A 12376-nucleotide genomic window follows, 5' to 3' on the forward strand; every position below is an offset into this window, starting at 1 on the left:
ACCACACCAGATGCTGGTCAGCTGGGGAGGTGTGACACTCACCACCTCCTGCCCTCTGAAGACGCCCAGCTCTGTCTAAGCTGCACTGACCTCCAGAGCATGTCACCAGGCTGCACAGAGGACAGGCTGAGGGAAGTGCAGGCCGCCTCCCGGCTTTGCCAGGACTCTGTCACCAACCCCTGCCACAGCTTTCCATTTGTCAGACCCTTAACGTCAACAGCACCTGTGGCATCAGTTGCTCGCAGATTTAAGTGACAGTAGATATCAAATGCTGGAGTAGGGACCAGTATTCAGTAAGCACTACTCCAGGTGAGTGCAAATACTTACGTGCAAACCCGGTAAAGTGAATCAGAAACTACGGGCAGGATCATCAAAGACCAACCACTGATGTTTTAAAATCTGAATTAGACAGTTTGTATTCTAAAACACACACAACAAATCTGTACCAATTAAATACAATAAAGTCGAAAGGGGATATAAATTACAGTTTTTCTTCTTTTTAAACAGACAATAGTAAAATACTACAGTCAGCTCACTATACACAAAAATCATGAACAGCAGCTTTTCAACAAAGTCTCCGTGTCTCACTCCCTTCCCAAAGCTACGAACTTGCAGGGGAAGGTACAGTGGGCTCGCCGGCTCTCACGCCTCCTCTCGCCACACGTGGGCCGCAGGTGGCTGACCCGGGTGCTGGCGGCTCCCGCACAGGGACACAGGGTACTTCTGTAAAACTCTCCACACACATATTGTACAACATCTCCATTTGTAGGAGAATTTTACAAATGAGGACAGGACAGCAGGTTCGTCCATATTCAGTCGTCTCCTGCAAACACGGTGTCACGTGAACTGGTGACATATATAGCTCAGTCCATTCTCTTCAGCATTTTTCAGAATCGAACAAAACAACAGCAGCAAAACCACACCACAATGAAATCTACCAATCCCAAACAAACCCACAGAACCCCAAATCAACACCCTTCCCCCAGCACCTGCCCCCACTCGCGGTGCAGCCTTGGTTCGCTCAGCCACACTGTTCTCTGCTGCCCACCTGTCTGGCTGGCCCGACCACCGGCCACTGTATAGGAAGCTGGGCTGCAGCCGGGCCCCAGGCCTTGTCAAGGTTATCATACGTCAAGTCAGCAGGCGTCAGACCGGTGGAAGACCAAGGAATATAGCTGTGAGATTCCTCAGTGTGCTTGTGAAACAGAGGACAGAGAAGGGCAGCACGTGGCTTGGTAGCCAAGGGAAATATGGCACCAAACTTGCAATCAGACATATACGCTCACACAAAACGAGAGGGGACAGCCAAGACGTTCTGTCCCATGTAAGTTCTTTGGTTATAAAGAACAGCAATCTGCAACCTTTTCTGTAAAGAGGGATTTGCAACCTCATTCTTAGGCAATAAAATATTTTTCATCTGCTCATGGAGAAGCGATTGCCCAAGTTGCTTTGTAACAAAGTCCAGTACCTTTTTATTTTCTACAAATCACCTTTATCTGCATTTTAATGTGCAGCCTTGTCTGTCTCTGAACGGACATACTATAGATACACATTTCATATACATAATATATATTATTTATAAAAAAAAAAACACATCAGAGCTTGACTCCAGGTTCTACATTAGGAACTGATTAAAACTGTACAAGAATATAGTTTGTTCGAATCTGTAGAGGTTTCTACACAGTGGGATGTGCAGGAAGTGCAAACACAAATACTGTCACTTAGTTATCCAGGAGTTCGGCTCTCTCGCTTTCTGGGAAGAGCAGAGGCTACGATTCACCGAGGGCCACAGTGCTGCTGCTTCTGTTGGAGAGTGGAAAGCTGAGGGTCCCTGCGCTGGTCTGAGGTTGGCCGAGCGTCAGCGTGTCTTAAGATGGGCTGGTGCTTTCCACGACCACCAGGTGAGCAGAGCCGCCAAGCTGGGGCCAGCGAAGGATGCACTGGCTGCCTCTCACCGTGCCCCGCCGCCCTGGAATGCAGAGGCTGGTGAGTCCAGGTTCCTTGTCCCCACCTGTCTACCTCCCCACAGGGCCCACTCTTGAAGAGGCTCCTCCTAAAGGGACCCGCTGGGTTGGATTTCCTATGGAACTCACTTCTGGAATTCATAACATGCAAGGCAGAACCCAAACCTTGAGGTTTACTCTGAGGCAAAGCGAAGTCAGCGACAAAGTTACAGTTTTTAAAAAAAGTTGTCTCTGATCTGTTTCTAAGTCAATTCAGGGTTAGAACTAAAGTCAAATTTTAGTACAGAAAAGTTTTCAAATAGACATTAAAACTTTCCAAACAACTTACTGAAACCAGTAAGGGCTGGAGGTGCAGCTCAGGGCTAGAGCACTCACTCGGCGCCCCGAGGCCTTGAGTTTAGTCTCCACCTCTGCAAACAGCAGCAAGACCACCACGAGCAACATAACCCACATGCTAGGGCAAAATTCCTAGGGGAGAAGAGTCTCCAGCCTCCCATTATTCTGAGGCAACCAACATTTTTGCAGATTCAACTTTTTATTACTAATGACAGGAGTGAAATCTAGGGCCTTGCACGTTCCAAGCAAGCTTTCTGCCACTTGCTATTCTGGGACCTTTCGAAAGCAAAACTTTTCCTGTTTGTCAGGTTCTAAAGAATCCCGGCAACAAGCACGAGGGTGCTGTGGACCCTCCCTCCTGCTGTAGGGCCCTGCGGCTCACAGTGCAGACCCGACACCTGACCTCCGCTCACACGTCCTGCTCCATCTCCTGGGAAGCAAGATCTGGGGGCTAAGGGACTCCTGGGATTTGAATTTTTAAGAGGCCCTTAACCCCATCATCCCCTAATGAGTGTGTCGCACATATCGGTTTGAGGAGAAAACCTAACTCTGGGGTGAAAGAGGCTTTGACCTGGCCTTCTGAATGCAAAGGTCATCCAGGCTGATCCTGCTTCAAGGTCAGTGTGCAGGAAGTGGAGGACTTTTCAGCAAATGCATGATCTGCTTGCAAGAACAGACACAAGCAAGGAGTGACTCTGTTCTTCTCTTTTGGAGCTGGGGATCCAACCCGGGGTCCTGTGCACGTTAAGTACAAGCTCTGCCACTGAGCCATAGCCCTGTGACTCTCGTAGGGCGGAAAGAAGGCTTTCTCTTATGGTAAAAGATCACCATTTTGTTTTTGGCAGTTTATTTATGGGTAAAAGACCACACACTGAAGGGTCAGGGGCTGGTATAGAAAGTGGGGGAAAAGACTGTGGGGAGAAAAGTCGCCACTCTGAATCAGCAACTTCCTCAGGGAGGGTCGAGGGCATGAGTAGCACCTTCTCCCAAAGCTTCTACGGTGTGGGTGGCTCTGTGTGTCACAGGGCTCTTCTGTGGCTCACGTGGGTATGGAGCCAAAGATGTTAAGTGAATAAACCGGGCATGGTGGCACACACCTATAATCCCAGTGACTTGGGAGGCCAAAGCAGGAGGATCATATGTTTGAGACCAGCCTCAGCAACTTAGCAAGCTCCTTGGTAACTCAGCAAGATCTGGTCTCAAAATAAAAAAGGGCTGGGGAAGTAGCTCAGTGGTAAAGCACCCCCTTTCAACCTCCAGTGCCCCATCCCCACCCCCAAAGATATGTGAATGGGACGAAATGGTAGTACTTGGGAACACCACACTGGAAGGCTGAGCTGATGTAGGTAATGTCTCTAATGTAGGTAATTAATGTCTCTAATGTAGGTAATGTGCTGTGCTCTCCTTAGCAAACATCTATTTTGTTCTCACGTGAGAACTAAACAATATCATAAAAGTCTGGGTAACATCCACAGCCCACACTTCAATTGCTCAGGCAGTCTGCCTCCATTTCCTCACAGGCGCCATCTTGCATATACCAGATGACTATTTTATCAACTCTTCGCTGCTTCTCTTTCCCCTTCCATTGTAACATCTCTGAAGTTGGGGTGCCTTGCAATTGCTGATACAGTCATTTTTTTGTGATACTGGAGACCCAGGGCCTTGAACATGCTAGACAGTTACTCTACCACTGAGCTACATCCCTGGCCCTTGTCATTTTATTTTGAGACAAACTGCTTAGGCTGGCCTCAAACTTGTGCTTTTCCTGATTTAGTATCCCAGGTAGTGGGAATTGCAGGTATGTACCACAACACCTGGCTGTTTTTTCTTTCTTCATGATATATAAAATAAGGGATCATATAATAATCCAAGGAATCACAGATTTTATGAAATAGGGTAGATGCTACCAGATGACTTCGGAAGAGCCAATAGTGCAACATCGCGGGGAAAGAATATGAGATTAACTGATCCTTATCCATCTGGATGCTTAATTTAACACCAACCCATGTGATAGTTTTAAAAAAAAAATCCACTGGTCCTGTGTATTTCCTGGTTCCACTCCGGTTCTCAAAGCAGACCTGCTTTGCCGCCGAGAGGGAGCTGGACAGGTTGAGAGCTCTCGTCCCAGAGAGCATCTTCCCTGCTGGAAATAACAGAACGAGGGGCTGGAGTTGTGGCTCAGTGGTAGAGTATTTGCCTGGCACGTGTGAGGCCCTGGGTTCGATTCTCAGCGCCACATATAAATAAATAAATAAATAAATAAAATAAAAGATCCATTGACAACTTAAAAAAAAAAAAAAAAAAGAATTCCTTCAACTAAATAAAAATTTAAAAAAATAAATAAATAAATATCAGGATGACTCTTTCCTGCCCCTCACTGCAGTGAAGGGCCTCTGGGGATCTGTATGCAATCGGCGCTGCTCACCAACAGCACAGAACCCGAAAGGCCGCCTCTGGAATTTATTACCTGGTCGTTCTCTAACTTGGGATTCAGCTGGCCAGTGTCCTGTGGCCCACCTGGGACACTCCTACTGTCTGTTTTATTTGGTAGGTTCCTCCTACTGGAGGCTTCTCCAGCAGGAGAATCTGTCAAACCGTCAAAACCTCTTCCCTCAGAGGCACCCATGAACTCCGTGAAAGAATGATCCTCCAGGACGTTAGTGGTGTGTTCCACCGTCACCTCCCTCAGGCAGAACTCCTTGGCTGCTTGGCCGTTTTTTCTGGGGCAGGCGTCTGGCTCTGAACACGAACCAGTCCTACACGGCATCTTGGAGTTTTTCTCAGGGGTGGTCTGGGATGATGGGCTCGCTGTGGCTAAGGCACTGTTTTCCTTGAGTGGCACCAGGCTTAGCTTATCCTTTCCCACGCCTCTTTCTCCTTCTGGCAACTCTTTGTTGGAGGATAGTCTGGAATCGTGCACAAGGGACAGTGCAGAATGTTCACTGGAGTCTGAGTCCTTCGTCTGAACGGCTAGCTGATCTGAGCTGTCACTGGAAGGGACCACCATGTCTGACAGGGTGGCATTAGAGGCACTGTGGGAAAAGTAGCCACTGGTAATACTGCTGGTGGTAGGGCTACGGGACACTTCTTTCTCTGAGACCCGTGAGTTTGGCAGATCTCCTTTAGAAGAAAACCATTCCCTGTTCTCTAAGCTGGCGTTGTAGACACTGAAGTCAGCGAACTCCACAGGTACGTAAGGCTGTGAATTCATCAGCTGCCTGCTCATGGCTTCCAGCTCGCTTTCGTCCTCCTCTGAGTCCTACAGAAATCAAAGTCAGCAGTTCACTCTTACAGCACTGTAGCAGTGATACCAGCTTTAAGTACTATGAAAGTTTTCAGTTGTTTTATATTTTCTTCCTTCTTTCCAAGTTTGGTCAAATCTTGTCACTTAAACCAATGGTCACCTAATATGAAGCCATTTATTTCTCCACTCACCCAATGCTAATTAGAAAACTTTCCTTCCCTGGGTTAAGGGATGGGACTGAGGGGCAGTGGACTTTTAATTAGCTACTCGTGATTAGTAGCAGCTGTGATGTTTTCCTCTTTTTCTTTTTTTTCTCATTAAACCAGCAGAAAGAAAGCTAGAGAGAGAAGGACCTCTCCTTCCTTTGGCCTTATCATCTTACCTTGAGAAGCCAGGTACAGGTGGCTAAGGTTGTTTGGGAGACTCTGAGCTATTTTATAGGGAGAGAGGGCAGTAAAATAGAGGCTCCAACAGCAAAAACATGCAGTATTACATTACATCTTATAATATCCTAAAACACATCAACCAATTACTGTTTTCTAGGATCATTGAGAAGCATGGATATTGGGCTAGAAAATGAGGAGGGTAGATGTGGAGGTTTAAATGAAAATCTCCTTCATTAAGTGGTTTTAATGAAGATTTGTTTTTGAAATATGGAAAAGTGGGTGTCATCATCTCCCCAGTCTCTCTCCACATGAATGACTTCATTTGGGGAGGTGCATAATTTCTTTTAAGTTGATTGAAAATGTTGTAAAACACATATACTATCTAGTCCTTTTTGATTAACCTCATAAGCAATTGATGAGGCTACAAATAGTGCTTTTCATTCAAGAAATATTCACTGAGCACCCACTCTGTGCCGTCACTGTCCTGGAGATTTGGGAACACCAATGGTGAGAAAAGAGGCCCGTTCCCACCTTCAGGGAGTGATGATTTTGGTGCTCGCCTGAACTCTGCTTGGATGGGTGAAAACTTCATTCAAAATAGAACTTAGAAACCTGAAAAAAGGTAGTTTTTTCACACTGGTCATCTGGTTTAACAAGATATTTTAAATGTCTATCTGCCAGGTGTGGTGGTATAATCCTAAAATCCCAGCAACTGAGGAGGCCAAGGCAGGAGGACGGTAAGCTCAAGGCCAGCCTCAGTCATTTAGGGAGACCTTGAGCAACTTGGTGCGACACTGTCTCAAAATGAAAAATAAAATGGACTGGGGATGTGGCTCAGTGGTTAAGTGTACCTGAGTTCAATCTCCAGGACTGAAAAAGAGAAAAAAAGAAGTCTCTCTGTAACAACAAGGTGACTGTAAAAACCTATAACCAAACATCAGCTTTAATCAGTAAGGCTGCATTTTAAGAGAAAGGTCAAGAGAGAGAGAGAGAGAGAGAGAGAGAGAGATCATCTAAGAATGTGTGAGAAAGATCATCGCACTGTGCAGGTAGTTCACAAACAAGTGTAAATGATCTGTTGAATTTCATGGCAATATTTTCTTTTGTATCACACAAGATGCTAGACACCTCAAAAATAGTTTAGTACTCTTCCATGTCCTCCGTTTTAAAAAATAATTTAGTTTTTATTTATTCATTTTTATTTTATTTTACTTTACTCTTTTGAGGTGCTGGGGATTGAACCCAGGGCTGCACACATGCTCGCCAAGTGCTCTACACCCTCAGCCCTCATTAAGCTTTCATGACAGTATTTAAAATGTGTGCAAGGGTTGGGGGTGCAGCTTAGTGGTAGAGGGGGTGCAGCTTAGTGGTAGAGCATGTGATTAGCACGTGCAAGGTCCTAAGTGCAAATCTCTAGCACCAAACCAAAAAAAAATTTTTTTGAATATAAATGAGTTAAAGGAATCAGTAGTCTTAATTCCTTGGCTATTAAAAGGCAAATACCAAACAGCAGTCATAAAGTTCCTGAAATCAGCAAAACCAAAAAATCTTGGCAACACTAACCTCTCAACATCTTACCTTTAGTGACTTTCTAAATTAAAAAGCACTGTTACAGTGAGTAGGATGGAGAATTATTTAGTGGGAACACTGGCAAATGATCAAAGACTGGATGGAATCATCTGACTCAGTAGGCTTTGCCTGTATTTTCTAGATTCTCTACTTGTCGTGTTTAAACGCAAAATTGAATTCCAAGTGTTTGGATCTTTTATCACCTATAATCTCAGCTGGCACAGGAATACAATCCTCCAAGTCCTAAAGTACCTGATGCAATTAATTACTAAAAAAAAAAAAAAAAAAAAAAAAAAAAAATTATCTGTTGCAAAGAAAAACCAATTTGGAGATGAGAGTTAACTGGGTCCCTTTTTATGCCTGAAGGTTATTTCTTCTCAAGACCTAGGAAAAGCATGTTATCCTAAAATACAATTCTGCTGAATGAAATATGCAACCATGAGTTTAACAAGTAGAAATAGGTATAAATCTATTAAACTCACAAAGGTGAGAACTTTTTCCCTAAAGGATCTGCATGATCTTAGTAAAACCAAAGAATCTACAAAACCCTAAGAGATTTAAGTTCAAATAGGAAACAGTATGCAGTTACACACTTAGGGAGGGAAAGTGCCCCAATGCCCACAGGGACAAGTTAAAGGAGCAAGGACAACTTATTCCAGGAAAAGAAAACTGAGTAAAGATTAAACACTTTCTAACATCTAAAGGAGACTGAAAGGTTATTGAATTATTACCTTCAAGGAAAGAAAAAATAAGAGAACTTAATTAGCTTAAAATGCATGTTGAAGGAGTCTGGTTAAATAGACTCTTCATACCAAAGACTCATTTATCACTGTATCTTACAGGAGTCTAAACTAAGCACCTTCCTACAGTGTTTTAAGGGTAAAAAGGATTAAAACCCTACCTAAAAGTGGAGCATGGAGTCAAGTTCTCAAGCTTCTCTATAGCTACAGTCTTCGTGATTTGATTTTTGCGATTTAACTTACGCAGCTGATATTTACCTATAGACAAAACACCTTGATTTTAAAAAAGGGATCAAAACCCACATTAAAACAGTGATTCTCTGCAATGAGTTTCACTCGGTGAGTGCAACTTCCACTCCCACTACAATCAAGTCTGTGCCGGCCTCCAGAGACAGTCTGTTTCCAGGATTCTATCTGCCAAAGGCCCCCAGGACTTCTGTCCATGGTACTGTGGGCTGGGTGGCTGGCTAGCAGACTGCACTCTGGGAAGCTTGTGGAATCAATGCAGTCAGCCCAATCTTGCTGAAGGATGAGGGGTTCTTTGTCTTACATGCTCATTAGCTGAAGACCTTGGCAAGTTGCTCAATAATTCTAGACCTTTGTTTCTTCTTAAAAATGAAAGTAATAAACCCCATCTTGTCCCTGCAGGACCTCAGAGAGGGGTTGTACAATTACTAGATTGCTGTCTTTATCTTAATTTATACAAAACAGGAAGTACACCTGTATATCTTCCCACACTGATGAGACAACAAGGTATGGCTTTAAATGTGAAGCACAGCAATATATACTATATTTTTATTAAATTTTCTGTAATTGCAGAAATTATTATGGTAATTCGGTGGGTTGAAAAAAAAATAACAGGAACAGTGTTTTGATAGCACTTTTCAAGAACAACTGCAAATTTCCTCCATAAGTTTGAACCTTGATTCACTCTGATTTTTTAAGAGTAGAAGAGAAAAGAAAGTAATTAGGATCAAAGAAAGAAAACAGTTTATAAGAGGAGGAATAAAATCAAAGCTTCCCAAAGAGAAACTAAAGCCTCTGATCAAACAAGCAACATATTTAAGCTCTATCAAAATATCCTGGAAAACTACAATTGGGAACAAAATGGGCAGGACCCTCGGAGATGAGACTAGAGTAGCTCTCAGTCAGAACCGGGCAGGAAAATGGCCCCATCGGACCTCACGTGGTACACTGCGGGGTGCATTTGGTCACAGAATTACTGCTGCTTGAGATTTCCTGGGTCAGGAGAATCTGCTTCTATCCTACACTGTCCTAGATGAATAGGGTTTTTTTTTAAAAAGATATTTAAAACAAAGAAAGGAACATAACTGAGCCAAGTTTAACAAACAGCAAAGCTGCCTCTTGGGCAGCTCCAAAGGTTCATCCAACAGTCTACTGTTCCAAAACAGATCGTCACAATAGGTTTCACTTTTGTGTCTGGGCAAGCCAGTGATGAGATGCCAATAAAGGCCCAATCGGGGAGTCAGAGAAGCTGAGGGGAAACAGCATCACCATTTGGCCCTTTTAGCCCTTATTAATTGGGCTGGGGGTAACCAGGAAAATGGCTCAACAGTTCATTAAAATTCACAGACACGAAGGAGCAGCTACTGCTATGTGCCCCTTTCTCCTTCAGGAATTAGGACAGGGTCTTTGGGATAGAGGGACAGAGGAGGGGAACAGGGACACAGAAATGAAGGGGAAAGGTGCATTTCTCCTTTTCTTATGTGAGGAATGAGGAAGTCATTTCCTAAGATCCCAGCAGGCAGGCAGTGGCCCACTGCATGCTCGAGTTAAGCTGGGGTTAGCTTTTGCAGCGTGCGTCAGCAGCGAATTTTGGAACTATTAAAGGATCTCACACTGATGAGGCTTTGGAATGGATCTGAAGCAGAATAGCTGGGACAGGAGACCCCCCTGCCAACTCTGCCCGACAAAGCAGATCCCATGCAGCCATAAACTTCATAGCCTCCACCCGCCCCAAGCTGGCTTTACTCCTTTCAAGCCTGCGAAGCCACGGAGGGTGGAAGCGGAGACACAGAACTAGAGAATTCTTTCCAGACTTCAGAATACATGGATTTACAAATATTTTTAATTGGGGTATATGATTTAGAATCTGAAGTGTCTGGTAGAACACTGTTTCAAAAATTCAAATGCATCATTTTAAAATCAGCAGCTGGGGAGTGAGGTTCTGTAGTAAGAATTTCAACCTACCTGTGGTAAACATAGGTAAGCCACCTTGAAAGCAAGGCTGGGAACAACAGGGTTGGACCACATTCTGCCAGCTAAAGAATGAAGGCTACTTGTGCAAGAGAGATGGCCATGCTTATGGGAATGATGGACGGCAGAGCGGCAGCTACAAACTACAGAATCACCTTGGCAGTAGCTCCGGCGACACAAAAAAGCCTCCAAACACACCCACAGCTAAATGCACGGTTACTTACTCCAAGTAAATGCAATTCCTCTAGGTAGATTAACTTCAGGATCTGGGCAATATGTACAGGCACATTAAAAAGATTTCAATTTTAATTAAAGTGATCTCTATTACTTTTTTTTTTTTTTAAGACCAGAATCATCATAGCTGTCTTTCTCCCATTTTTAAAAAGCAAACTTATCCAAAGCAAAAATAAACAAATAAAATAGAAGGAAAACTTAGAAAAAGAATAGATCATGTCCACAAATACGCAAAACTTCATTACCAGGGATCACTTCAAAAAACAAAAACAAAAAAGATTCATCACATGTCTTAATTTCTTCTAAAGCTTTCAGAGGACGGTCTGTGAAAGGGCTTTAAACCCACCACCAGGCAATAGGACAGAAATGGTTCCAGAACTTACAATCTTCTTCTCACGTTTGCTATGGTGGTCTACGGGCATGCTGCTGCCATTGCTTCCAGGGGGGACAATGCAGCCAGGGTTAAGTGCCTGAGATGGAGGCATGCTCTGCAAAGGTTAAGACACACAGACGCATCACACACAAAGGACGGCGACAGCGAGATACATAGTGAGTACGTGCACGTTAGAAAAGCAATGCCAACATTACACGCGAGTAACGCAGCGGCCAATTCTGCAGAGTTAACCACTGGTGAAATCTGACAGGACCACACAGATTCGGTGGCAGAGAGCACCATTAGTTTGATTAAAAACAGAATAAGTAAAAGCCTTTAATATTTTCCAAAGACCTAGGAGACATCTCTTTCTCACTGAAAAGATAAAAATTACATGGAAACACACAAAAGTAAAACCACAGCAATTAACAATTGAAAAAAATCCTACCACAGCCCTGTGTGCTCGAGAAAGAGGTACCTAAGAACGGCTCCACGGAGGAGCCACAACCCAGGCGTGTCCACATGCAGCATCCGACGGGTGAACGCACGCCGCCGTTGCCCGGAGGCAGGGCGACACCATTGTTTTGCACAGAGCAGACAAGTCAAGCATTTACCTCTTGGCTTAGAAGAGGTCTTGCTTCAAGAGCTGTCCTTTTTTTATGCTCCTCTTTTACAGGCATCAGGGGCTTGAAAAACTTTGGTGGTTGAGGAGAGAACGCTTTAAAGGGGCTCACGGTTAAGGCGTGAGGATTCTCCGAGGCACAACCTGCAGAGACAAAACGGCAGGAGTTTGCAGGCACAGAGCGCGCTCACAGGTGCCCAGGGAGGAGGCGGAAACCTCGCCCCAGGACCATCTGGGTCCGTGATGAAAGGGATACACAACTACTGGGTTGGACGTCAGCAAGAAAAGAGAGAAATCTGGAAAATCACAGAGCTGGTCAGTGTGAGAGAAATCAGAAACAAATGCTCTGCCGTCTTCCCATGACTCCGTAAGTACCACTGAGCAGAACAATTTCGGCTCAGGTGACCCATCTGAGTCCTCAGGACCCTTGTCATCTGCACACGCACTTTTGCATTTTAACATGGACTGTTTTACTTTTTATATATCTTATTTCCATGGTTACATTTTAAGAGAGCAAACAGAGTGGTTCAGTACGTATGCTCAATGAATGAGTGTGCTCAGCGAATGTGAACTGCCAGTCACTTTCTGCCGCAGGCTACCCAGCTCCACAGGACTAAGATGGTTCTTTCCTGCTTGTTCTCATGTCTTGCCTCGTTTGGTCTCTTTCCCCCTTCCTTTTTTTCTTCCCAAT

At 44.3% G+C, this 12376-nt stretch overlaps 1 protein-coding gene across 10 annotated transcripts in view; it reads right to left on the reverse strand.

Annotated features, from left to right (window-relative positions):
* Positions 1 to 372: 372 nt before the first annotated feature.
* The window catches only part of Kif13a (kinesin family member 13A), a 183835-nt gene continuing 171831 nt past the window's right edge, over positions 373 to 12376 (reverse strand). For 3 of the 10 annotated variants that reach the window (XM_047557237.1, XM_047557240.1, XM_047557239.1), the window contains 3 exons: positions 11678 to 11829; positions 4768 to 5559; positions 374 to 1969 (listed from right to left, as the gene is read on the reverse strand). In XM_047557237.1, the coding sequence (XP_047413193.1) occupies positions 1952 to 1969; positions 4768 to 5559; positions 11678 to 11829 (962 nt within the window). In that variant the 3' untranslated portion in view covers positions 374 to 1951. Of the gene's footprint in view, positions 1970 to 4767; positions 5560 to 8400; positions 8498 to 10680; positions 10723 to 11073; positions 11179 to 11677; positions 11830 to 12376 lie in introns of those variants that run through there. The other 7 variants (XM_047557233.1, XM_047557238.1, XM_047557232.1 and 4 more) reach the window with 6 other exon arrangements.

Source organism: Sciurus carolinensis, chromosome 7 (assembly GCF_902686445.1).
Source record: "Sciurus carolinensis chromosome 7, mSciCar1.2, whole genome shotgun sequence".
Taxonomy (NCBI): Eukaryota; Metazoa; Chordata; class Mammalia; order Rodentia; family Sciuridae; genus Sciurus; species Sciurus carolinensis.